Genomic DNA, 27,008 nt, shown 5'->3' with positions numbered 1-27,008 from the left:
AAGCAGGCCTGTTTCCCCCAAATGTAGCTGGAGATAGGTTGTGGGATTCTGCTACTGGGGAGGCTGGGGCAACAACCATCCTTCTCAGCTCCTACCCACACCCACTTGCTCAGGGCTCCCCCTTGGGCTTGTCTCTGTTCCCTGGGCCCACGACCCCAGGATTCTCTGCCACATGGCCCCTTTTCTGCTTAGGCCTCCCGGGCCCAAGGACTCTTTGCTAGGGCCGGAGGGAGCTGGGAGGCATGTCCATGCAGCGTGCAGGCCCCTTTGGGAGGAGCCCCTGGCCGGGGCCCAGCTCCCTCTGCCTTTGCGCCCTCCTGGCTCAAGCCTGGCTCTCTCCTGCCACCGTCCCCTGCTGGCTGCCACCTGCCCCAGGGCCCTTCCAAGTGCGGTCCCCTCTGCTCAGAAGGTGTTCTTCCTCCCAGACCCTCGCTAGAGCCCCTTGGGCAGTCTCTGGGGGTGCCCCTGCAGGGACCGAAGGTTGGACAAACCAGGTCCTCATTGGCACCGGCCACCATACGCAGCAGGCAGGGGACTCTCCTCCTTGAGGCCTTCCTTGGGGGCTGGCCTGGCCACTAGCAGCAGCCCTGGACCAGGAGTCTGGGAAGAAGGAGAGCCCAGGCCTGCCCTGCCCTGCCCTGCCCCTGGAGAAGCAAGGCCACGGCCAGGCCTGTGGCAGCACAGCTCCTCTGCCCTCTCAGGTGTGGGCCACGCCGAGTTCTGCCTTGTGGGCTGCTGGCCACCACCAAGGAGTCCATGAGCCAGTCTGTGGCCATGAGCTGCTGCCCGGGTGCTGCCAAGTGAGCTCCGCCCCTGCCCGCCCCGCCCTGCACAGTCCCCAGGGAGGGTCCTCGGGAAGGGTGCCGAGGGGCCCCACCTCACCTGCCCTCCCCACAGCGGCAGCCTGGGCCGGTCTGACGGGATGGCCAAGATGAGTGCAAAGGACCTATTTGGTGAGTGGGGTTTGGACGGGTAGACTCAGGGGCAAGTCAGGGACCGCCCAGCCCGGGGCACGCTGACCTGGCCAGCCCTGGGACCCTAAGGCACCGCGGGCTCCAGAGGAAGGCCGTCCCCAAACCTCCCGCTGCACCCCTCCCCCACTGGTAAGGGGAGAGGCCTTTACAAATAATTCAGGGGTATCAATATTGATTCGACCGCACTCCTCTGCAACACGATCGAGGGAGGGGCCGGCAGGACCCAGCGGCCAGGTGTCTGCTCCAGGCAAGGGCCTAGCTGCCCCTCCCGGCCCCACCCTAACTCTGCCCCCTCCCCAGCCCGCCACGCCCCTCATTTGTGCCTTCAGATACTGTCTGGTCTAGAAGCAAGTCTCCCTGGAAGGGGGCAGGATTTGGGCAGTGGCTCTTGGCATGGGGGAAGTCCTGGCCCAGGCAACTTCAAGAGGAAGGGGGCACGGAGGCCAGGCAGCCTGGATGATGAGGCTGAGCCTCCTGTGGCCCCTGGACGGGCACCCCCAGCCACAGGCTGCACTCGCCTTTGCCAAGCCCCCACTGCTTCCCCTGGGGGCCGTCCTGGGTGGAGGCAGATGACTTCCTGCAGGCAGTTCACACCCCTGAGCAGCCACTTTCCTGGACCCCTCCTCCCTCGAGGCCCCCCAGGGTCAGCCCCACCTAGACAGGGGCTTCCGTCCTGCCGTCTGGGGAAAGTGACCGCTGTCTCCCTGACCAGAGCAGAGGAAGAAGTACTCCAACTCCAACTTCATCATGCAGGAGACCTCCCAGTACCACGTCCAGGTGAGCCTCGCCCCCGGGCACCCCGTGCCCCCGTGCTCAGGTCCACTGACCGGGGGGAAAACTGCGGCCCAAGGAGAGGTGGGGAGGCCCACGCCAGGAGCTGGCCACCCTGGACGGGGCTCAGCCATGATGCGATGCAGGAGGGGGGCTGGCTGGGGGCCGGCCCTGAGGAGGTGCCTGTGGCTGCACCTGGGTGTGCGGGGAGGGAAGATGTCATCCTGGCCCCCAAACAAGGGACTGATGAGGACGGAGAAGCTGGGATGAAGACGCCCTTCATCGGGCACCGAGGCAGCCTCGGAAGCCGGTTCGAGTCCAAGCATTGTGGCCTGCACCCTTTGGACCGGCTTCCAGCTGAGGAGGGCTTTGTCCTGGGTCAGCTCTAATTCACATCTAGAACTCAGGAGACATTGTTTAAAATGGCTTTCCTGTGCCCAGGAACTGGCTGGGTTCCTGGGCCTGTGTGAGATGCAGATTTGGGTGAGGCATGATGGGGAGGCAGGCAGCAGGAGGGCGCAGAGACCCTGTGTGTCCAGCTCCGGCCATGGGCCCACAGTGCCGCCAGCACCCCCTGCTGCCTCGCCCCCAGGGGCTCTGCGCCCCAGAGGGGAGGCGGGTCACTGCTTCCAGATCCTCAGTTCTCTTATCCATGGAGTGGGTGGGAGCAGAGCACATCAGGGATCCCCACAGCTCTTGAGTCCAGCTGTGTGGGGCGAGCAGGCCCTCCCCAGCAGCCACACAGGCCAGGCCATATGTGGTGCCCACTGCCAGCCCAGTGTCCAAGGTCAGGGCACAAAGGGCAGGCAGACAGGTCAGCTTGGCCCTTCCTCTGGGCTGCCACCATCGGGGCAGGACTTTACCCTCCTTGATGAGAAACCACCTGCGGCCTCTCAGCCTGGCTCCTGAACTTTGGTCCAGGCCGGCCTGGCTGGGCCCAGGTGTTGTGGGGGCATTCCTGCCTGGCCAGGGGCCACAAGGGCTGGAGAATAAGTCGGGCTTTCCTGCCCCTCCCAGCAGAGGAAACCAAGCCCCCAGGAGGGTGAGAGAGGGGCACCTAGACACGGGGTAGGCGTGGAAGCCGGTGTTGGTTTTTACTTCTTTTTAGTTGGTTGTTTTTTTGTTTTGTTTTGGTTTTTTGTTTTGCGTGTGTGTGTGTGGTACTGAGGATTGCATCCAGGGACATTCAAACTCCCAGCCCTATTTTATTTTTTTATATAGAAACAGGATCTTGCTAAGTTATGGAGAACCTCACTAAATTGCTGAGACTGGCCTTGAACCTGCAATCCTCCTGTCTCTGCCTCCCAAGTATTGGGATTATAGGTGCACACCACCATGCCTGGCTCATCACTGCCTGTGTGTGTGTGCGTGTGTGTGTGTGTGTGTGTGGTACTGGGGTTTCTGGAAGCCCTTCTATCTCCGGGCTACACTCCCAGACCAATTTTTTTATTTTTGGAAACAGGGTCTCTTAAGCCAGCGCAGCTGGCTTCGAACCTGCGCGATCCTCCTGTCTCCGCCTCCCAATCGCGGGGATTACAAGTGTGCGCCACCACACCAGGCTCCTTTTTTTTTTTTTTTTTTAAGGAACTGGGCACTGAACCCAGGGGCATTCTACTTCTGTTGATGATATCCAGTCATATACCCCCCTTTTTTTACATGTTATGGTTGGGCTCCTTGCCTCCTGAGACAGGGCTGGTGGAGACTCTGAAGATCCGCCTGGTTTTCTTTGGGAGGCTTTATAGCGTCCAATATTTAAGATTCACTTTTGTGCATGGTGTGAGGCAGGGATCAGTCTTGATGTTTTTTAACCCCTATGAATGTCTAGTGATATTAAAAAGGCTTTTCTAAACTTGGCATGGTGGCACATGTTGTAATGCCAATACTTGGAAAGTTGAGACAGGAGGATTGCAGGTTTGAGGCCAGCCCCAGCAACTCAGCAAGACCCTGTTTTAAAATAAAATAGGGTCAGGGGTATAGCTTAGAGGCAGAATTTCCCTGGGTTCAAGTCCCACTGCCACAAAATAATAAATAAATAAAGCTTTTTTTCGATGGATTTACTTGATTCCTTTGTCAAGAACTGATTGATAGCCAGGCCTGGCGGCACACACCTGTAATCCTAGGACTTGAGAGGCTGAGACAGGATCGAAGGTTCAAGGACAGCCTCAGCCAGTATAGTGAGACTCTTGTTAAACTATCAAGACTCTGTTTCAAAATAAAAATAAGCCGGGCGTGGTGGCGCACGCTTGTGATCCCAGCATTCGGGAGGCTGAGACCTGAGGAGCGCGGTTCGCGGACAGCCTCAGCTACTTAGTGAGGCCCTCAGCAACCTAGTGAGACCCGGTTTCAAATTAAAAAGAATAAAAAATAGGGCTGGGAGTGTAGCTCAGAGATTGAATGCCCCTGGGTTCCATCCCCAGACGCGCAAAATAAATAAATGAATAAATAATAAAAATAAACTAGAGCTGGAGTGTAGCTCAGATGTAGGACTCCCCTGGGTTCAGTCCCCAGCACCACACACACACACACACACACACACACACACCCTGATTGACTGGCTGTGGATGGGTCTGTTTCTGATTGGCTGTGGACAGGTCGGTTTGGGTCTTTTTACTTCACTGACCTGTTATACTACATACATGTTTGACTCACGTAATTTCATCATCACTCTTGAAACCAAGACACGTGAATCCTCTAGCTTTTCTCTTTTCCTTCAGCACTCTCTGTCTATCCGAGCCGTGTGTGGAGGCCCACGCTTGTAATCCCGACATCTGGGAGGCTGGGACAGGGGGATTGCGGTTTGAGGACAGGCTCAGCTACTACTTAGTGAGACCTTTGCAACTCAGTGAGACCCTGCTTCAAAATAAAAAATAGCAGGACGTGGTGGCGCACACTTGTGATCCCCGCGCTTGGGAGGCTGAGACAGGAGGATCGCACGGGTTCGAAGCCAGCCTCAGCTGCTCAGTGAGGCTCTCGGCAACTTAGTGAGACCCTCCTTCCAAATAAAGTATAAAATAGGTCTGGGAGGAGGTAGAAAGTCCCTGGGCACACCCAGTATCACGAAAGAAAGAAAGAAGAAAGAAAGAAAGAAAGAAAGAAAGAAAGAAAGAAAGAGAGAGAAAACCTCAACAGTGTTTTGTGGCTTTATTGCAGAGGTTTGGCATATCTTTTGTTAGGTCATTCATTCCTTAGGTGTTTGCTTTTTATGTGCTGTTACAAATGGCATTTTTTTAAAATTTTTTGCTTTTTTGTTTTGTTTTGGTTTTTGTACTGGGGTTCCTGGAAGCCTTTCTACCTCCGGGCTACACTCCCAGACCTATTTTATTTTTGGAAACAGGGTCTCTTAAGCCAGCACGGCTGGCTTCGAACCTGCGCGATCCTCCTGTCTCCGCCTCCCAAGTGCGGGGATTGCAAGCGTGCGCCACCGTGACCTGTGACTGATGTTTTTGAATGTTGAACCAACCTTGCATTTCTGGGATAAACTTTTTTTTGATACAGGGGATTGAACCCAGGGTAATTCTTTTTTTTGGTACTGAGGATTGAACTTAGTGGCATTCTACCTTAGATATACCCCCAGCCCTATTTTATTTTATTTTATTTTATTTTATATTTGATACTAGGATTGAACCCGGGGGCATTCTACCTCTCAGCTATACCCTTAGTCCTATTCTTTAATTTTTACTTTGAAACAGGATCTCACTAAGTTGGGGAGGGCCTCACTAAGTTGCTGAGGTTGGCTGCAAACCTGGGATCCTCCTGTATCAGCCTCTCATGTACTGGAATTATAGGCGGGCACCACCACACCTGGCTCCTATTTTATTTTTTATTTTGAAACAGGTTCTCACTAAATTGCAGAGGGCCTTGCTAAGTTGCTGAGATTGGCCTTAAACTTGTGACCCTCTTGTCTCAGCCTCCCAAGTATTAGGTTTATAGGCATGTGCCACTATGCCTGGCTATATTTTTTTATTTTGAAAACAGGGTTTTGCTAAGTTACTGAGGGCCTTGCTAAGTTACTAAGGCTGGCCTTGAACCTACGATTCTCCTATCTCAGCTTCCCTGTAAGGCTTGTACCACCATTCCTGGTGGATGAACTTAATTTATTCAAAGTGTATTTCCCCTCCAGAACTAGGAAATGAACCCTGTTCCAAAAAACTGATAAAGCCTCATTTGTCCCAGTCTTTAAAATTAGGGGTGATCTATCACTGAGCTATATTTCTAGACATTTTGCCCTTTTAAAATTATTATTATTGCTGGGCGTGGTGGCGCACGCTTGTAATCCCCGCACTTGGGAGGCAGAGACAGGAGGATCGCGCAGGTTCGAAGCCAGCCGCGCGCGCTGGCTTAGGAGACCCTGTTTCCAAATAAAAATGTAAAAATAGGTCTGGGAGTGTAGCCCGGAGGTAGAAGGGCTTCCAGGAACCCCAGTACCACCAAAAAAAAAAAAAAAACATAAAATAATAATATTATTATTATTATTTGGGGGGTGATGGTAATTGAACACAGTAGCTTTCTACCTCTGAGATATTCCTCCTCTTTTTATTTTATTGTTATGAATTTTGTGGTACTGCAGGATCATTCTACCTCTGAACTACACCCCCCAACCCTATATTTTATTCTTATTTTGAAACAGGTTCTCACTAAGCTGTGAAGGGCTAGCTAAGGTTGGCCAGAAACCTGTGATCCTCCTGTCTCAACCTCCCAAGTACTGGGATTACAAGCATGTGCCACCACACCCAGCTCCTATTTTGTTTTTTATTTATTTATTTTTATTTTTTTGAGGGTCTGGGGATGGAACCCAGGAGCACTTGACCTCTGAGCTACACCCCCTGCCCTGTTTTTTATTTTTTATTTTGAAGCCGGGTCTCACTGAGTTGCAGCGGGCCTAAGTAGCTGAGGCTGTCGGCGAACAGTGATCCTCCCGTCTCAGCCTCCCGAATGCTGGGATTACAAGCGTGCGCCACCACGCCCGGCCTATTTTTTTATATGGAAACAGGGTCTCACTAAGTGACTGATGGCCTCACTAAGTAGCAGAGGCTGGCCGTGAACCTGCAATCCTCCTGTCTCAGCCTCCCAAGTACTAGTATTAGAGGTGTGCACCACCATGCCCAGGTTTATTTCATTTTGAAAGGTCTAAGTTGCCCAGGCTGGCCTTAGAGCTTGCCTCAGCTTCCTGAGTCACTGGGGTGATAGGCCTGTGCCTCATGCCTGGCTGTACTATTCTTTTTATGTGTTGCTGTCTTAATTTCTAGTTTTTGTTTGTTTGGTTTGATACTGGGGATTGAACCTAGAGGCATTGGACTTCCATGTTGTACCCCCAGCCCAATTTTTATTTATTTATTTTTTGGTGGTACTGGGGGTGGAATGCAGGGGCTTTCTACCTCCGGGCTATACTCCCAGACCTATTTTCTTAATATTTTATTTGGAAACAGGCTCTCACTAAGTTGCTGAGAGCCTCACTAAGTAGCTGAAGCTGGCTTCGAACCTGCGCGATCCTCCTGTCTCTGCCTCCCTAGCGCAGGGATTACAAGCGTGCACCACCACGCCCGGCTCAATTTTTAATTTTTTTTTTTTTTTGTGGTACTGGGGATGGAACCCTTCTACCTCTGGGTTACACTCCCAGACCTATTTTTATATTTTTTTTATTTGGAAGCAGGGTCTCTTAAGCCAGCTTGCTGGCTTCGAACCTGTGCTATCCTCCTGTCTCTGCCTCCCAAGTGCGGGGATTACAAGCGTGCGCCAACACGTCAATTTTAATTTTTTATTTGGAATTAAGGTCTCACTAGGTACTGAGGGCCTTGCTAAATTGCCGAGGCTGGCTTTGAACCTTCCATCCTATTGTCTCAGCCTCCCAAGTACTGGGATTACAGAGTTGTGCCCAACTTCCAGTTAACTTTTTAGAGCTGATTTCTACTTTAATTTTATCATGGTGAAAGAACGTACTCTGTTCAGTGTCAGCCATCTGAAATTGACCAAGCCTTGTCTGGTGGCCCAGCAGCATGATTTTTCGCGGTTGGTTGTGCTCTGGAGAGGCCAGCCAGGTGCTGAAGGAGAGCACCCATTTCTACACTTACTAACCCACAAACGTAACCTGTAAGGACTTTTTTTTGGTACTGAGAATTGAACCCAGAGGGATTCTGCCTTCGAATTACACCCTTAGCCCTATTTTATTATTTTTTATTTTGAAACAGGATCTCTTAAGTTGTGGAGGGCCTCATTAAGTAGCTGAGGCTGGCTGTGAACCTGTGATCCTCTTGTCTCAGCCTCCCAAGTACTGGAGTTACAAGGGTGCGCCGCCGCCAAGTCCAGCTCCATGAGGATTCCTAGAATCGGTGAAAAGTTCAATGGTGATTCATTCCTAAATTAATAAAGTCTTAGGGTGTCAATTCGTGATTCTTCTGTTCAATGAGATCGAGTGCAATTTTCTGTATTAAAAAGTTATGTAAACTGGGTGTGGTGGTGCATGGCGGTAATCCCCGTACTTGGGAGACCGAGACCAGAGGATCACAGGCTAAGTTGCTAAGACCCTGTTTCAAAATAAAAAAAATAAGCCAGGCGTGGTGGCGCACTTGCTAGGCAGGCATTCTACCACTGAACCACATTCCCAGCCTTATTTTTTTATTTCGACAGGGTCTCGTTAAACTGCCCAGGCTAGCCTTAAATATGGGTACTCCTGCCTCGTCCTCCCGAGTGGAGTCTTTCTCTATGAAGAAATTAGCCTTATACACTGGTTTCTCTTCAGCTTATCTGCCTTTCCCCATTTACTAAAGAAAACTAGCCCTTCATCATATCTACTGTCCCTGTTTTTCCAACATTTTAATTTAGTTTTTTATTTTTATATAGTATATATATATTTTTTCTAGGCAGAATTTTTTGTTTTGATTTTGGTGCTGGGGATTGAACCCAGGGGCATTCCACCTTCATCTGTATCCTCAAATATATATATAGTGTTTGGGGGTTATTGGGGAAGGAACCCAGGGGTATTCTCTGAGCTATACCTCCAGCCCATTGTTTTATTCTTTATTTTGAAACAAAGTCTCACTAAATTGCAGCGAACCTCACTAGGTAGCTGAGGCTCACTAGGTAGCTGAGACTGGCTGGGAGCTTGTATCCTCCTGTCTCAGTCTCTCAAGTACTGGGATTACAAGTGCAAGCCACCATGCCCAGTTTACTTTATTTTTATTTTGAAATGGAGTCTCGCTATACCCTCAGCAACTTAGGGAGATCCAGTTTCAAAAAAAAAAAAGTAAAATAGGGCTGAGAGTGTAGCTCAAGGTAGGACACTCCTGTGTTCAAGCCCCAGTACAAAAAAAAAAAAGAAGCCAGGCATGGTGGTGCATGCATGCCTGTAATCCCAGTATTTGGGAGGCTGAGACAGGAGGATTGTGCAGGTTCAAAGCCAGCCTCAGCTACTTAGTAAGGCTCTGGACAACTTAGTGAGACCCTGTTTCCAAATAAAATACAAAATAGGTCTGGGAATGTAGCCCAGAGGTAGAAGGCTTCTGGGTTCCATCCCCAGCACCACACACACACACACACACACACACACACACACACACACACAGAATTAGGGTAGCTGGGTGTGGTGGCACTCTTGTAATCCCAGTACTTGGGAGGCTGAGACAGGAGTATCGCAGGTTCACGGCCAGTGAGGCCCTTTGCAACTCAGTGAGACCTTGTTTCAAAATAAAGAGTAAAAGCCAGGCGTGGTGGCACACACTTGTAATCCCAGCATTCAGGAGTCTGAGACCAGAGGATCATGGTTCGCAGACAGCCTCAGCTACTTAGTGAGGCCCTCTGCAACTCAGTGTGACCCTGTTTCAAAAAATAAAAAAGAGCCGGGCATGGTGGTGCACGCTTGTAACCCCAGCATTCAGGAGGCTGAGACAGGAGGATCGCGGTTCGCGGCCAGCCTCAGCTACTTAGTGAGGCCCTCTGCAACTCAGTGAGACCCTGTTTCAAAATAAAGAATAAAAAGTAGGACAGGGGGTGTAGCTCGGAGGCTGAATGCCCCTGGGTTCCATCCCCAAATCCATAATAACAACAACAATAATAATAATAATAATAATAATAAATAAATAAATAAATAAAAATAGGGCTGGGTATGTAGCTTTGAGGTAGAATGCCTCTGAGTTCAATTCCCAGTACCAAAATAATAAATAACTTTCACCTACCACTGCAGAAATAGAATATGAAAAGCCACGTGAAAGCAGTTTGATCAGGGCAGATGCTTTGCAGACATGCGGTATTAATGCCCTTTGGTGGTTTGCAAACAGAACAGAGTCTCCCTCAGTGATGAGTCTTGGTACTTGCTCAGGCTGTTCTTGAACCTGTGATTTGCTTGTCTCAGGCCTCCCAAGTACTGGGATCACAAGCACATGCCATTATGCCTGGCCAGGCAGAATTCTTTACTTACTGCAGTACTGGAGATTGGGTTTGGAGGCTCCTGAATACCATGAAGTGCTCTACCGCTGAGCCACATCCCCAGCTCTCTCTTTTTTGTGTGTGTGTGGTACTGGGGGTGGTGCCCAGGGGCATTTCTACCTCCAGGCCACACTCCCAGACCTATTTTATACTTTATTTGGAAACAGGGTCTCACTAAGTTGCTGAGAGCCTCACTCAGTAGCTGAGGCTGGCTTCGAACCTGGGCGATCCTCCTGTCTCAGCCTCCCAAGCGCTGGGATTACAAGCTTATGCCGCTGCCTGGAAACTCCTCCTATATTTTCTTCTAGTGTTTCTATGGCTTTGTGTTTCTCAGGTCAGGTCTCACTGTCTTGGCTTCAGCTAGTATTTATCCAGCTGTTCCAGCATTATTTATGAATCTCTAAACTTTAAGAGGGTTTTACTGAGAAGGTGGAGAAGAGACTGGCTGGAGAGGGGCCGAAAGCCAGGCTTGGCGGAGCGGGGCGGGGCGGGGACTGGCCCCGCGGCAGGTGCCCACGGATGTGTTCTTTCTGCACATATCTGTGAGGGCCAATCCTGGGCCAGCACTGCCCTGTGCAGGGAAGACAGACATTCCAGCAGCAGGACCTGCCTCAGGGCAGGCGCCAACTCACAGGCGAGGTGCGCATGGGTCCTGAGAAGTGAAGATGAAGGTGGCCAGGAGGGAGGCACCTGCGGGGAGAGAGGCCAGGGTGGACCCGGCTGGCAGGTGCCCGCTGCCCAGGGCCCCATCGCCGGAGACAGGCAGGAGCAGCCTGCAGTGGCTTGAGGGTCCTCAGTGCACGGCCACGCTCCCTGAAGACATCTGTGGGCAGAATAGAGGTCCCCATCTGAGGCAGGCCCGAGGTGTGGCCTCTTTGTTCCCCAGAGTCGGCTGTGGCCCCCTGGGGCGCCAGTCACAACTGCCCAGGGCCCCGGGGGCTCCGGCTCGGGTGGGCGGTGTCCGTAGTGACCACCTTCCTCTCCAGCACTTGGCCACATTCATCATGGACAAGAGCGAGGCCGTGGCGACTGTGGACGACGCCATCCGGAAGCTGGTGCAGCTGAGCGCCAAGGAGAAGGTCTGGGCCCAGGAGGTGCTGCTGCAGGTGGACGGCCAGGCGCTGCGGCTGCTGGACGTCGAGTCTCAGGTGCTGGCTGCAGAGGCTGGGCATTCCCCACCGTCCCTGCTAGGGGAGAGGGCGGGCCGAGGGCCAGCAGGGGACCGGGCCAGGCTGAGGTCCAGAGGTCAGAAAGCCAGGCGCTGTGCCGAGGCGACTGTGCTCCAGAGCGTGGAGCTGTGGTCAGCCGCTGCCGCTGGCCGTGTCTGTAGCGGGGCCACAGACCCTTTTCTGCGCCTGCACCTGAGGTGCACATCTCTGTCTTCGGAGTGTCCTGTTCCACTGTGCCCAGTCGCACCCACGGCCATGCCTTGGGCCCGCGGCCATATCGCTGGCCCATCCCCTGCCCATGGCTGTGGCCGGCACCTCTGTGCAGCCCCAGCGAGGCCTTGCTGACCACCCACCCGCCACCCACAGGAGGAGCTGGAGAACTTCCCGCTGCCCACGGTGCAGCATAGCCAGACCGTGCTGAACCAGCTGCGTTACCCTTCGGTGCTGCTCCTGGTGTGCCAAGACTCAGAGCAGAGCAAGCCAGACATCCACTTTTTCTACTGCGACGAGGTGGAGGTGAGGTGGCCGCCCAGCCCATCCGACACCCTGTGTCCCCAAGGCGGGCACGGCCCGCCCAGCCCTCCTGACACCCTGTGTCCCCAGGCCGAGCTGGTGCAGGAAGACATCGAGAGTGCACTAGCCGACTGCCGGCTGGGCAAGAAGATGCGGCCGCAGACCCTGAAGTAGGGCCACAGGGGTGTGGAAGGGGTCCCACTTGGACATCCCGGGCTCCGGGAGCCCAGCATGGGGACAGTGGCCAGGCTGAGCCCGGCCCTCCTCGCTCACCCCTCCAGGGGACATCAGGAGAAGATCCGGCAGCGGCTGTCCATCCTGCCCCCTCCCCAGGGCCCGGCTCCCATCCCCTTCCAGCGCCAGGCTGAGGACGCCCCTCAGGCCAAGAACCGCGTGGGCCCGTCAGTGCCACTCACTGAACCAGGTAAGCGAGGGTTGGAGGGGCTCCCGTGGGGCCCGGGGGCCTACAGCAGCTGATCTGTTCCCCGTCAGGCTACCGCCGCCGGGAGTCCCAGGACGAGGAGCCTCGTGCCGTGCTGGCTCAAAGGATCGAGAAGGAGACGGTGGGTGCCCGGCCCGCAGGACCAATCCCCAGCCCCAGGCCTCTCCTGCCACACACTCGCCTAGGATGTGAAGCCGGGCAAGGTGGCTGCAGCTGACCCCGCACCCTCTGCCCCCAGCAAATCCTCAACTGCGCCCTGGACGACATCGAGTGGTTCGTGTCCCGGCTGCAGAAGGCGGCCGAGGCTTTCAAGCAGCTGAACCAGCGGAAGAAGGGGAAGAAGAAGGGGAAGAAGGGGCCTGCAGGTGTGTTGGGGGCAGGGCCAGGCGGGTGGGCGGGGCCAGGCGGATGGGCGGGGCCAGCACCAGCAGCTGGCAGGGCCCTGGCTAAGGCCAGCCTGCTCATGCCCCACTCTGTGCCAGAGGGCGTCCTCACACTGCGGGCCCGGCCCCCCTCTGAGGGAGAGTTTGTGGACTGTTTCCAAAAAATCAAGCTGGCCATCAACCTGCTGGTGAGTGGAGGCTGGGCTGGTGGCGAGGGTCAGGGAAGAGGGGCCCGCGGCCCTGCTGTTTCTCGCCTGCTCACTCACCTCTCCCCAGGCGAAGGTGCAGAGACACATCCAGAACCCCAGTGCGGCCGAGCTGCTTCACTTCCTCTTCGGGCCTCTGGACCTGGTGCCTGGGGCCGGGCCGGCGGGCGGGGCGGAGGGCAGCTCAGTGTTGGGGGAGCCCGCACCCACCCTGGCCACCAGCTCAGGCCTGTGGCCTGGCGCCCAGGGGCCCAAAGCCCCTTCCGGGATCAGGCAGTGGGGCTGGGGAGGGTGGGCCGCAGACCCCTCTGAACCACACCCTGTCCCAGATTGTCAACACTTGCGGAGGCCCAGACCTAGCGCGCTCCGTCTCCAGCCCCCTGCTCTCCCGAGACGCTGTGGGCTTCCTGCGCGGCCACCTGGTCCCCAAGGAGATGTCGCTGTGGGAGTCGCTGGGGGAGACCTGGACGCGGCCCCGGTATGGAGGGGTGTGGGGCAGGGTGTGGGCTGAGGGGATCCCGGGCGGGCCAGCTCGGCAGGGCATGGCTGACCCTCGGGACTGCCTGCCCAGCTCCGAGTGGCCACGGGAGCCACAGGTGCCCCTCTACCTGCCCAAGTTTCACAACGGCTGGGAGCCACCCCTGGATGTTCTGCAGGAAGCCCCCTGGGAGGTGGAGGGGCAGGCGTCTGCCCCCGATGACCAGGTCAGAGCCTGCAGCCCCGGCCCCACCCAGCCCACCTCCTGCCCTTGCCCATGCGAGCCCCACCGCTGCAGCTGGGCTGTCCCATCCCCTGCCCGGCCAGGCTGCCTGTCTCCCTTGGTAGTAGAACATGCTTGAGTCCCTGTCCTGTGCCCCGCGTATTGAAACCCTGCCCATCACTCTCCTGCTTGCCCAGCCTGCACCCCACACCAAGCCCAGGCCGCCCATTTCCCCACAGCCAAGCCCTGCGAGCCGACTGTCCTTCAAAAAGTCCGCCAGGCACAGCCACTCGGCTGAGCCCACACCCCCCGGGGACGCCCTGCCGCCAGCCAGCTCCCCACACGCTCACAGGTAAGCCCACAGAACCCTCTGCTGCAGGAACACTGCCACCAGGTGGTGGCAGACGCCTCCTTCATGGCTTGACCTGCCTCTCCTGGAGGAGCCTGGTTTCCAATTTCATTGCATAATACACACGTGAAGGGGAATTTTCAAAAGCCACGTGTAGATCCCTGACCCTTACCCCTTACGTACTGGTGTTTTTTTTTTTTTTTTTTTTCTTCCAGTACTGGGGATGGAACCCAGGGGCATTCTACCTCCAAGCTACACCCCTAGCCCTATTTTTTATTCTTTATTTTGAAGCAGGATCTCACTGAGTTGCAGAGGGCCTCACTAAGTAGCTGAGGCTGGCTGTGAGCTGCGATCCTCTTGTCTCAGCCTCCCGAATGCTGGGGTGACAAGCGTGCGCCCACCACGCCCGGCTCACATCGCCTCTTTATGAGCTTCTGTGTTTATTTTAGAATCAAGGCTAGAAACGTACTGAACCACTGAACTTAAATGGTCTCCCCAAGTACTGCGGGGCTGAGGGTCTAGGCCAGCACCCCACCTCCCACCCTGCATCGCCCGAGGCGCACCCCCTCCCTGCCTCTGCTGCCCTGTGTCCTTACTCGTGGCCACATCTGCTGGGGAACTTGATACCTGCCAACCCCAGGAATGGTTTCAGGAAGAGGTCAGAAATCTATACTTCAGACAACATGGCTCTCTGCTTGACCCTCGATGTCAGCCGCTGGTCCCTAGCTAGGCGACGCCTAAGAAACCTTGCCCCCAACAGCCCCGGGCCCCACTCCTTACAGCACGGCCCGGTGAGGGCGTGGGCCTGCTGGTCAGGGCCAGGGTGGGCAGCAGCCCCGGCCTGCCCGGTCCTATGTGCTGACTGCCCAAGAGCAGGTCCAGAGCCACCTGTGCCCCGTGGGAGCAGGTCCAGAGCCACCTGTGCCCTGTGGGAGCAGGTCCAGAGCCCACCCCTGCACCCCTGGAGCAGCTCCAGAGCCCACGCCTGTGCCCTGTGGGAGCAGGTCCAGAGCCCACCCCTGCACCCCTGGAGGCAGGCTCAGAGCCCACGCCTGTGCCCTGTGGGAGCAGGTCCAGAGCCTGCCTCTATGCATCTGGAGGCAGGTCCAGAGCTCACGCAGTGCCCCTGGGGAGGCAGGTCCAGAGCCCATGCCGGTGTCCCTGGGGAGGCAGGTCCAGGCCTCCAGAGGACAGTGTGGCCTGAGTTCCACTGTGCATGCAGCTTTCCTGTTTTCAACACTCAGAGGGGCTTCTCTGCAAACAGCCTGGCCCCAGGGATCAGCGGGGCAAAGCCATGGCCCTCTCAGGTGACGGGCTGTGCCTGGCTCTGGCCACCCTGGAGGGCAGGGCTGGAGACCCCTGGACCATGCTGAGCCAGCCCTGCGTCCCACCCCCTCCTGCCCGCTCCACCTCCGGAGCTGTCACAGTTTCCATTCCCGGCTGAGCAGCACAGCCTCTCCTCCACCGACTGGGGCGCAGAACAGGCAGTGGGGCTCCCGGGAAGCTGCTGCCTCCGGCCCCGGACTCAGCCCCTCCTGGTCCTTGTAGGGGCTACCAGTCCACTCCAGCCATGGCCAAGTACGTGAAGATCCTCTACGACTTCACAGCCCACAATGCCAACGAGCTGTCGGTGCTCAAAGACGAGGTCCTAGAGGTGAGGGTCGGGCCGATGGGAAGGGGGTGGGCTGGGGGCGAGGCTGGATGGCACCAGGATACAGCGCAGCTGCCAGCCCCCTTCCCCAGGGACTGCAGCCTGGGCCTCTAGCTCCCAGCACAGCCTGGCTGGGGGACCTCCCCGTGGGAGACCCCAAGGGCACACAGGACCCCTGTGCCACTGGGCAGTGCCGCCAAGTGGGGGCCCTGCAGGGGCTTGCCACTCAATCACCCACCCTACAGCCCTCCCCTGCACAGGCGGCTGGTGCCAAACCTGAATCCAGGCCACCCACCAAGGGACAGAAAGTAGAGCAGGCTGGGGGGTGGTCTACATGCACAGCAGGCTGAGGTGTTCTCCCTCTAGGACCCTGCTGAGGCTGGGTAGGGGCAGGGGCAGACCCAGGGCGTGGGGTGGGCCGGGGTGCACACAGAGCTCAGGGCCGGGCTCAGCAGACCCCGGAGGGCGCTCTGCTTGATGAAGAGGATCCTGGTCGTCTCCCGGCATCCCACACTCCTGGGGTCTGTGGGTGGGGATGGTGGCGGGCCTGAGGGATGTGACGACCCCACAGGTGCTGGAGGATGGCCGTCAGTGGTGGAAGCTGCGCAGTCGAAGTGGCCAGGCTGGCTACGTGCCCTGCAACATCCTGGACGAGGTGCGGCCGGAGGATGCCAGTGCCCCCCCGGACCAGGTCACTGCCACCACAGGGTCATGGGTGGGAGTGGGGACTCCAGAGTGTCAGAGAAAGAAGGGCGAGCCTACAGGCCAGGCGGCCCTGGGCAGGTCCCGGGACAGCCCGCCATCCCCGCCTCACCCCTAACCCACCTGCAGGCCAGTCACAAGTACTGGGGTCCAACCAGCCCAACACACAAGCTCCCTCCAGTCTTCGCCGGGAACAAAGACGGTGAGCCAGGGCCGGGAGGGGTGCGGGCACCCCCTGGGCAGGGAGGCGGGGTCCGAGCCGCGTGCTGAGCGCATGGGCCTGCAGAGATGATCCAGCACATGGACGAGGTCAACGATGAACTTCTGAAGAAGATCACCAACTTCAAGGCGCAGCCGCAGCGGCACTTCCGCGTGGAGCGCAGCCAGCCCGTGAGCCAGCCGCTCACCTTCGAGTCGGGCCCCGCCGAGGTCCGCGCCTGGCTGGAAGCCAAGGGCTTCAGCGGCAGGTGAGGGGCGCGGACGGTGCGGGCGGGCACTGGGGTGCGCGGGGCGCCAAGCTGCCGCACCACGCCACCTCCTCGCCCCCAGGATCGTGGAGAACCTGGGCATCCTGACCGGGCCCCAGCTCTTCTCACTCAACAAGGACGAGCTGAAGAAGGTGTGCGGGGAGGAGGGCATCCGCGTGTACAGCCAGCTCACCGTACAGAAGGCCGTCCTGGAGGTGAAGCCCCACTTCCCCGGCACACCCACCCTCCTGTCCTGAGGCCCCGGGAAAGGGGGGGGGGGTGCCCAGGCTGAGACCCCGCCCTCCTCTCTAGAAGCAGCAGAGTGGATCGGAGCTGGAGGAACTCTTGAACAAGTTCCAGAGGCGGGCGGAGGACAGCTAGACCCGCTGCCTTCAGGATCTCACCTTGGCAGAGGGGAGGGGCAACATGGTGGGCCCACCCCAGTGCGCGGAGTATTATTTTCTATGCGTATTATTTTATACCGAGGACTCAGGTGGGCTGGGCTCGCTGCTCACCTGCTCGCAGGTGCACCGCCTCTCCCAGGCCCAGCCATGCCTGTGGGGGCCTCCCAGCCCTCACCCACCCACCCACACCGCGGCTGACCGCAGCTAGTCCACCACCCGGCAGTGCCAGCCCCTCACCAGCCTGCAAGACTCCCCAGTGGGCAGGACCTCTTCCTCCAGCCTCCCCTGTCATAGACAGGCTGCTTGCTTCTACCTGTACCTGCTGCCTGCCGACTGCACACTCCAGGATGGGCCAGAGCTCTGGGCTGGCCAGGCTGTAGACCTCCAGATTGCCCCTGCAGGGAGCTGTGGCCCAAGGGCGGCCTGAGCTTGGAGTTCCTGGACAGGAAGCCGTGGGTGCCCCGCTGGGGTGCAACGTGCTGTGCCCCTCATGCTCCCAGGGCCTGAGGGCGCACTGGACACAGACACCGGCTGCAGACGCCACTCCCGCTGCAGAGCCTGGGACAGGAGCCTCCCAGCCGCGTCCAGAGCCAGTGGAGCCCCGCCTGCATGATGGGGGCTGTGGCGTCTGGGCACCCTGGACCAGGCACCACTCCCAGAGATGAGGGGCGGGCGCTCCTGGGTTTCATCATTAAATGGCTGTCTCCCAGCAGGCTTGTTTCTGTCTTCTCGGGCCCTGGGGGTGTGCCTCTTCTAAGACTCCCAGAGGGTGTGCCTGGCCAGGCAGGGCTGTGGACGCGCCAAGGAAGGTCCCTCTGCCACACCCATCCGGGAGAGCCCAGGGGGACATTCCTGTGAGGTACAGGAAGGCAAGGGCCCCCCGGAGCCTGTCCCTCGGGACACCTGCCCACTCCTGGCTGCAGGCCTCCCACGCCAGCCTTCCGGAAGGCCTGACGCCTGTCACTCAGCCTGGCTCCTGGGGGTGCAGAGCAGGCCCGAAGCCAGGTCTACCAGGCTGGAGCAGGGCCTGAGTCAGAGGCAAGGTCGGAACTGGTTTGGAGAGCTTCTGCCCAACCTGAGGGTGAGTGCCAAAAACAGGGCACGGGAACCAGCTGATGGTCAGCTCGGGGCACCAATGACTGCTCCCACCCACTCTGGGAGGGTACCTTCCCACCTGGCCAGCCCACCTGTGAAGGCGGCCTCTGGCGCCCTCTGCTGGTGGCTCTAGTGTGCCGCAGTGGGTGGCCACCAGAGGGCGTCTCCATTACGGACTTGGGCGGAATTGACCTGGGTGTCCCCAAAGCTGCAGGGCCGGGTGGAGTGGCCAGGACTCAGCCCCTCAGCAGGCCCACCGCGCGGCCTGCCCGGGGCCTGCCTCGGAAGCCCCTGCCTCACACATCCACACACACAGCTTGGCTATGTCCTTCCAGCAGTGAAGGGGAACTGGGGTGTCTTGGTCCTCTGAACCATGACTGGGCGTGGCAGCCACTGTCCTCCCCTGCCAAAAGGGGCTTCTGTGGGAACCCCCAGATGGGAGCTGGCCAAAGAGGAAAGGGGATGATGGGTTGGGGCAGGTTTCCTGCTTGGCAAACCCTCTGGGTGGGGACAGGACAGGGCCCAGCCTCTCCCCCACCCTGCCAGCAGGCCAGGCCTTCACCGTGCTGTGGGTTCCCAGGCTTCCGCCCTCAGCCTGCTCTGTCCCCATGCTGCCCCTGGAAGCTGCTCCCAGACCCCTGCAGGCTCCCACTCCCAGGATCTGCCGGTCCCTAGGCCCCCTGGCCTCACCTGTGTGCGTAGGCCTCTGGGCTCCCAGGAGTGGGACTTCCTGCCACCTCCTGACCATCTCAAGAGCAGAAAGGGCCACGACCTGCCCAGTGACGGGTTCACAGTGGCGCAGCACCAGGTCAGCGCAGCCCTGCAGGCCCAGCTGGCCGCCATCCCTGGGTGACGGTCTCTATCCAGGGCCCGCAGATTAGACAGTGACAGATCCCGACGGTGCCCGGAGCTCTGTCCTCTGCACCCAGGGGCCTTACCAGCAGCCCAGGAGGTTCCCAGACAAGAATGTGGCGTGAAGCCAGGCGTGGTGGCAGACACTTACTTAGTGAGGCCCTTTACAACTCAGTGAGACCCTGTTTCAAATAAAGAATAAACTGGGCCTGGTAGCACACACTTGTAATCCCACCATTTGGGAGGCTGAGACAGGAGGATTGTGGTTTTTGGCCAGCCTCTGTTACTTAGTGAGGCCCTTTGCAACTCAATGAGACCCTGTTTCAAAATAAAGAATAAAAAATCGGAGCCAGGCGTGGTGGCGCACGCTTGTAATCCCAGCATTTAGGAAGCTGAGACTGGAGGATCACAGTTCGCGGACAGCCTCAGCTACTTAGTGAGGCCCTCCACAACTCAGTGAGACCCAGTTTCAAAATAAAGAATAAAAAATAGGGCAGGGGGTGTAGCTCAGAGGTCGAATGCCCCTGGGTTCCATCCCCAGACCCGAAAAAAAAAAAATCAGGCTGGGGGTGTAGCTCAGAGGTAGAATGCCCCTGGGTTCCATCCCCAGTACTGAAAAAAAAAAAAGAATGGTGCAGAGGGCCAGTCACCAGGCTGGGCTTTCCCTAATTACAAACATCTCCGCCTGAGCCTGGCCCCTCCTTGTGCTACCTCCCAGGTTAGCTGGAAGGAGCGAAGGTCTGCAGAGGCAGCCGCCATGGGCCCTGGGTTGCAGGGGGTCTGAGCACGGGGGTGAGAGACCACACAGAGCAAAGAGGGAGGTCCGAGACCCCAGCCCCAGGGAGGGGCCGCACCGCCCACCCAGCAACCCCGTTGGCTGATGGGACTGCGGTGGTGAGCGCTCTGCACCCCAGCTGCGCCACCAGCAAACGTCTCCCAGAACAAGGCCCGGCTCTGTCTGCAGACAAGCCCGTCTTTGTGGCTGGGGCTCCCTCCACCCACGGAGGCCTTCCCAGAACACTCGCAGGCGCTTTTCCTTTTAGAAAAAGCGCTGCCAAACACCTGCCTGGCCAGAGGTGGGGTGACCCTCCTCACACCTGTTACAGCAGCCCAGTGTTTGGCCAGAGAAGACTGGGGTGGGGGAGCCGAAGAGGCTCTGCGGGTAGAGAAGCAAAGGGTCCCACTGGCCCCTGCAGCGAATGTTCCCAGAAGTGCTGGACACGGGCGGGGCAGCGAGGAGAGGGTCGGGAGGAGGGTCAGTGCAAAACTCTGGAAGGCAGAGGGCGAATTCGATTTCATCAGCGCCCAAGGCTTGCTTCACACAGACCCATGTGGGCGCCAACCAGCCGCCGAAAGCCTTGCCATCTTAAAAACAGACGGAGCCGGGCGTGGTGGCCCACGCTTGTAATCCCAGTACTTGGGAGGCTGACACAGGAGGATCACAGGTTTGAGGACAGCCTCAGCAACTGACTAGGCTTTGTTTCAAAATAAAAAAAGAAGAAAATAAAAAAGAAAAGATCACAGGTATAGCTCAGAGATAAAATGCCTCAGAAGCCGAGCGTGGTGGCGCACACTTGTCATCCCAGCATTTGGGAGGTTTAGACCAGAGGACTGCAGTTGCCAGACAGCCTCAGCTACTTAGTGAGGCCCTCTGCAACTCGGTGAGAGCCTGTTTCAAAGTAAAGAATAAGCCGGGCATGGTGCTGCACGCTGGTAATCCCCGCGCTTGGGAGGCGGGGACAGGAGGATCGCGCAGGTTTGAAGCCAGCCGCGCTGGCTTAAGAGACCCTGTTTCCAAATAAAAATATAAAATAGGCCTGGGAGTGTAGCCCGGAGGTAGAAGGGCTTCCAGGAACCCCAGAACCACCAAAATAAAAAATAAAAAAAAAGGAAGAAGAATAAAAAATCGGGCTGAGGGTGTAGCTCGGAGGTAGTACTGGGTTCCATCCCCAGTACTGCAAAATATAAATAAATAAATAAATAAATAATAAATAAATAAATAAATAAATAAAGTGCCTTTGAGTTTAATCCCTTGTACAGAAAGAAGGGAGGGCGGGCTGACTTCGCCCCCAGTTCTGTACGCAGAGGCTGCTCTGGAGAGGCCCGTGGGCTGCTGAAACTCCCAGGAGGAAGCAAAGGGCCAGAGCGAGCAGCTGTGCCGGCTGCAGCGCCTTCCTCCAGAGGCCTGTCAACCCGCTCCCAGCACCTCCTGCCCGGCCGCCTGCCAACAGCACTGTGCTGAGCACTTTCTCCACCGCATGACCACTGGGGACCTGTCCAGCCACTGCACATGCTAGCTCTCCTTCTCCTCCTCCTCCTCCTCCTCCTCCTCCTCCTCCTCCTCCTCCTCCTCCTCCTCCTCCTTCTCCTTCTTCTTCTTCTTCTTTTTTTTTTTCAGTACTGAGGATCAAACCCAGGGACATTGTTCTACCTCAGAGCTCAGAGCTCCAGCCCTATTTTTTTTTTTCCTTGTAGATATGGGAGTTGAACCCAGGGGCATTCTACCTCCAAGCTACACCTCCAGCTCTATTTTTTTTTTTTTTTTTTGGTACTTGGGATGAAATCCAGGTGCCTTCTACCTCCAGGCTATACTCCCAGACCTATTTTATATTTTATTTGGAAACAGGGTCTCACTAAGTTGCTGAGAGCCTCACTAAGTAGCTGAGGCTGGCTTTGAACCCGTGTGATCCTCCTGTCTCAGCCTCCCAAGCGCGGGGATTACAAACGTGCGCTACCATGCCCACTCAGCTCTATTGTATATTCTTTATTTTCTTTCTTCCTTCCTTCCTTTCTTTCTTTCTTTCTTTCCTTTCTTTCTTTTCTTTCTTTTTTCTTTCGTAGCACTGGGGATTAAATCCAGAGGCTTTCTACCGCTAAGCTAAACCTCCAGCCCAATTTTTTTTTTTTTTTTTTGTGGGACTGGGAGTGGAACCCAGGGGCTTTCTACCTCTGGCCAATACCCCAGCCCTACTTTATACTTTATTTGAAAACAGGGTCTCACTAAGTTGCTGAGAGCCTCACTAAGTAGCTGAGGCTGGCTTCGAACCCGTGCGATCCTCCTGTCTCAGCCTCCCAAGCGCGGGGATTACAAGTGTGAGCCACCACGCCGGCTCTTCCAGCCCAATTTTATTTCTTATTTAGAAACAGGGTCAAGCCGGGCGTGGTGGCGCATGCTTGTAATCCCCGCGCTTGGGAGGCTGAGACAGGAGGATCGCACGGGTTCGAAGCCAGCCTCAGCTACTCAGTGAGGCTCTCAGCAACTTAGTGAGACCCTGTTTCCAAATAAAATATAAAAAGGTCTGGGAGTATAGCCCAGAGGTAGAAAGCCTCTGGGTTCCACCCTCAGTACCACCAAAAAAAAAAAAAAAAAAGAAAGAAAGAAAAAAGAAACAGGGTCTCACTAAGTTAAGAAACAGGGTCTCACTAAGTTGCAGAGGACCTCATTAAATTGTTGAGGATGGCTTTGAACCTGTGATCCTCCTGTCTCAGCCTCCCAATACCGGATTACAGCGTGTACCACTAATCTCAGCTTTAATTTTAATTTTATTTTATTTTTGCTGGTCTAGGGATAGAACCCAGAAGCATTCAATCTCAGAACTAAACCCCCTGCTGTATTTTTATTTTTTTTTCTCAGTACTGGGGATGGAACCCAAGGACATTCTACCTCTAAGCTACACCCCAGCCTAATTTTTTTTTTTTTTTTTTTTTTTTGGTGGTACTGGGGTTCCTGGAAACCCTTCTATCTCCAGGCTACACTCCCTATTTTATACTTTTTTATTTAGAAACAGGGTCTCTTAAGCCAGTATGGCTGGCTTCGAACCTGTGTGATCCTCCTGTCTCCACCTCCCAAGCACGGGGATTATAAGCGTGCGCCACCACACCAGGCCTTGTATTTTGTGGAGGGGGGCTGAGAATGAAACCCAGGGGCATTCGACCTCTGAGCTACACCCCCTGCCATATTTTTTATTCTTTATTTTGAAACAGGGTCTCACTGAGTTGCAGAGGGCCTCACTAAGTAGCTGAGGCTGTCCACGAACTGCGATCCTGTGGTCTTGGCCTCCCGAATGCTGGGATTACAAGCGTGCACCACCACACCAGTGGCTTTATTTTTTATTCTGAAACAGTGTCGCACTAAGGTGCAGAGGGCCTCACAAGTTGCTGAGGCTGTCTGTGAACCTGTGATCCTCCTGTGTCAGCCTTCTAAGTACTAGGATTACTAGTGTGCGCCGCCATGCCTAGTGCCCAGCCCTATTTTTTATTATTTATTTTGAAACAGGGTCTCACCAAGTTCCAGAAGGCCTCAGAGAACCTGAGACCCTTCTGTATTAGCCTTACAAGTAATAGAATGACAAGTGTGTGTCACCATGCCCTGCTCCATGTGTGTGCGTGCGTGTGTGTGCGTGTGTGTGCGCGCGTGTGTGCGTGTGTGTGTGCTTATGTGTGTGCATGTGTGTGTGCGTGTGTGTGTGCGTGTGTGTGCGCGCGTGTGTGCGCGTGTGTGTGCGTGTGCGCGCGCGCGTGCGTGTGTGTGTGTGTGTGTGTGTGTGTGTGTGTGTGTTCCTGGGGATTAAATCCAGGGGCATTCTACCTCTTAGCTACACACCAAACCTAATTTTCTATTCTTTATTTTGAAACACGGTCTCACTGAGTTGTGAAGAGCCTCACAAAACCCGTCCCTATTTTTTATTTTGAAACAAGGTTTCACCAAGTAATAGAAGTTCTTGCTAAATCCTGAGGCTGGCCTCAAATCTTCAACCCTCTTGTCTCAGCCTCCCAGGGTTACAGGTATGCACCACCAACGGGGGCAGGAAGATTTATTTCTGCCCTGGGTTCCAGCAGCTTCAGCCCACGGTCAGGGGCTCCTCGGCTCAGCCCGGAGCAGCGCAGACCATCAAGACTGCAGGAATGTGGGGCGGGGGAGGCGCGCACGTTGGGGTGTCCAGAAAGCAGAGAGAGACCAAGCCTGGGCTTATGACAGGCCCCTCCCCAACCACCACAGTATCAATGCATCAAAATTAGCCCACCTGCCGGGCGTGGGGCGCACGCTTGGCATCCCAGCATCCGGGAGGCTGAGACCGGAGGATCGCGGTTCGAGGACAGCCTCAGCTACTTAGTGAGGCCCTCTGCAACTCAGTGGGACCCTGTTTCAAAATAAAGAATAAAAAATAGGGCAGGGGGTGTAGCTCAGAGCTCGAATGCCCCTGGGTTTCATCCCCAGACCTGCAAAAAAAAAAAAAAAAAAATTAAGAAATAGGGCTGGGGGTGTAGCTTGAAGTTAGAATGCCTCTGGATTCTATCCCCAGTACTGCAAAAAAAAAAAAAAAAAAATTTAGCCCACTGGTGAGGTCAGGGCCCAACCCCCTCCGCAGGGCTGGCCTCTGAACAGGGCTGCACCGGGGACCAGCCCTGTGGCGCATGAGCCTCTGGGCCGCATTCCAAGTCCAAGCCTTACCAGTCAGGAGGCAGCCGCGTGGGCAGGGCTGGCCAGGGTGCCGTGCTGCAGGGCCAGAAGCAGCAGCCACCAGCCTCGCCAGACGCCTCGGGCCTGGTCCCCACGGCCAGCCCTGCTCTGGTGTGCCTGCACAACCCCTGGAGTCCTCAATGGCTGGGGAAGGAGGAGGGACCAAGGCAGGTCACCACAGCACCTGCAGGAAGAGGAATGTCTGCCCAGGCCCGCCATCCCAGCTAAGCAGGAGGCCAAGGCAGGAGGTGTTACAATTTAAGTGGTACAAGGGCTCTTTTTCTTATTCAACTAAAGTTTTTTAAATAGAAAATTTAAAATTAACCCAGACGTTGTGGTGCATGCATGTAATTCCAGCGCTTGGGAGGCTGAGACAGGAGGATGGCACAGGTTCGAAGCCAGCCTCAGCAACTTACTGACGCTCTCAGCAACTTAGTGACACCCTGTTTCTGAATAAAATAAAAAATAGGGCTGGGAGTTTAGCCCAGAGGTAGAAAGCCCCTAGGTTCCATCCCCAGTACCACACACAAAAAAAGAAAAATTAAAATTAATAGTCAGCTCGGTGCAGCTTTAACAAGTCTTTATTATAAAATCACTAGAAATAGAAAAAGAGAAGAAAAAGGAGTGTGCTGACCGCATGCTGGAGAGCCCAGCATGGAACTCCGGCCCCTTTTGGGAACCCCAGCCTTTAAATAGATTTTGCATTGGTAACTTCTTATCAGTGTTACCATGGCAATGGGCTGGTAACTTATTCCTCAGCCAGGCGGTGCCTCTTTGTCCCCAGACAGTACACTTACTAAGTGCAGGGTCAAGAATCTACCTGGCCTGGCCTCTGTTGTATTGGGCAGTGTTGGTTGCTCATCAGCTAGGGTGCTTTGAAGCCGCACACGGAGTTTACCTTCCCTATACCCAGGCGGGGTCACAGAGGAGAGGAGGGAACAGAGGCACCGATGGCCTCCTTGTAGTTTTAGGGCTGAAGGCCTTCTTGACTCTAAGGCTTTTTCTATAGGTTAATCATTAGAACAAAGGGCAGAGAGAGGGAGGGACTCTGCACTGTAACAGCTCCGCCCCTCCCTGCCTGAGCGCCTGCGCAGCACCCAGGCCCTGACTACTTTGGACATTTTGGTAATTAATACCAAAGCAATTTTCCAATACTGGCACAGGAGGGGCAGGAATTTCAGGCCAGCTGGGCCACATAGCAAGGCCCTGTCTCAAAATAAAAAATAAAAAGGGCTCGGTGGTAGAATGATCCTGGGTTCGATCCCCAGTACCACAAGAAAAGAAAAGAAAAAAAGTTGTGTATAGTTGCATACACTTTTTTTTTCTTTTTATGCAGGTCTGGGGATGGAACCCAGAGACATTTGGCCTCCGAGCTATACCCCCTGCCCTATTTTTTATTCTTTATTTTGAAACCGGGTCTCACTGAGTTGCAGAGGGCCTAAGTAGCTGAGGCTGTCCGCGAACCATGATCCTCCAGGTCTCAGCCTCCCAAATGCTGGGATTACAAGCGTGCGCCACCACACACAGCTATTTATTTATTATTATTATTATTTATTTATTTATTTATTTATTTATTTATTTATTTATTTATTTTGCAGTACTGGGGATGGAAGCCAGGGGCATTCTACCTCCAATCTACACCCCCATCTCTCTCTCTCTCTCTCTCTCTCTCTCTCTCTCTCTCTCTCTCTCTTTCTCTCTCTTTCTTTATTTCTTTCCTTATTTTTGCGGTACTGGGGATGAAACACAGGGCATTGTGCCTCTGAGATACACCCCCACAGCCCTATTTTTTATTCTTTATTTTGAAACCGGGTCTCACTGAGTTGCAGAGGGCCTCACTAAGTAGCTGAGGCTGCATGCGAACCATAATCCTCCTGTCTCAGCCTCCCAAGTGCTGGGATTACAAGTGTGTGCTACCACTCCTGGCTCCCAGCCTTATTTATTTTTGCGGGTCTGGGGATGGAACTCAGGGGCATTTGACCTCCGAGCTACACCCTATTTTTTATAATTCTTTCTTTCTTTCTTTATTTTTTTGCGGGTCTGGGGATGGAACCCAGGGGCATTTGACCTCCGAGCTACACCCCCTGCCCTATTTTTTATTCTTTATTTTGAAACCGGGTCTCACTGAGTTGCAGAGGGCCTCACTAAGTAGCTGAGGCTGTCCGCGAACCATGATCCTCCAGGTCTCAGCCTCCCGAATGCTGGGATGACAAGCGTGCACTACCACGCCCGGCTTATAATTCTTTATTTTGAAACAGGGTCTCACTAAGTTGCAGAGGGCCTCACTAAGTAGCTGAGGCTGTCCACAAACCGCGATCCTCCTGTCTCAGCCTCCTGAATGCTGGGTTTACAAGCATGGGCCACCATGCCAGGCCCGGCCTTATTTTTTATTCTATTATTATTATTATTAATCAATTCTTATTGCGGTCCTAGGAATGGAACCCAGGGGCA

General features: G+C 55.5%; 1 protein-coding gene across 1 annotated transcript; it reads left to right on the top strand.

Moving 5' to 3' along the window:
* Positions 1 to 756: 756 nt before the first annotated feature.
* EPS8L2 (EPS8 signaling adaptor L2) lies at positions 757 to 17,126 on the top strand (the record flags this gene model as incomplete). The annotated part of the gene is made up of 20 exons (XM_080695341.1): positions 757 to 800; positions 898 to 953; positions 1,687 to 1,751; positions 11,150 to 11,311; positions 11,699 to 11,848; positions 11,936 to 12,015; positions 12,127 to 12,269; positions 12,338 to 12,408; positions 12,526 to 12,652; positions 12,770 to 12,858; positions 12,947 to 13,021; positions 13,206 to 13,354; positions 13,448 to 13,580; positions 13,816 to 13,928; positions 15,474 to 15,579; positions 16,148 to 16,267; positions 16,408 to 16,480; positions 16,565 to 16,745; positions 16,828 to 16,960; positions 17,058 to 17,126. The coding sequence occupies 20 exons, from the start codon at positions 757 to 759 to the stop codon at positions 17,124 to 17,126; spliced, it is 2,139 nt and encodes a 712-aa protein (XP_080551467.1).
* Positions 17,127 to 27,008: the final 9,882 nt, after the last annotated feature.

This window comes from Muscardinus avellanarius (genome assembly GCF_963383645.1).
Source record: "Muscardinus avellanarius genome assembly, chromosome: 1".
Taxonomy (NCBI): domain Eukaryota; kingdom Metazoa; phylum Chordata; class Mammalia; order Rodentia; family Gliridae; genus Muscardinus; species Muscardinus avellanarius.
The sequence above is the reverse complement of the archived record's forward strand: the minus strand, read 5'-3'. Positions and strand labels throughout refer to the sequence as shown.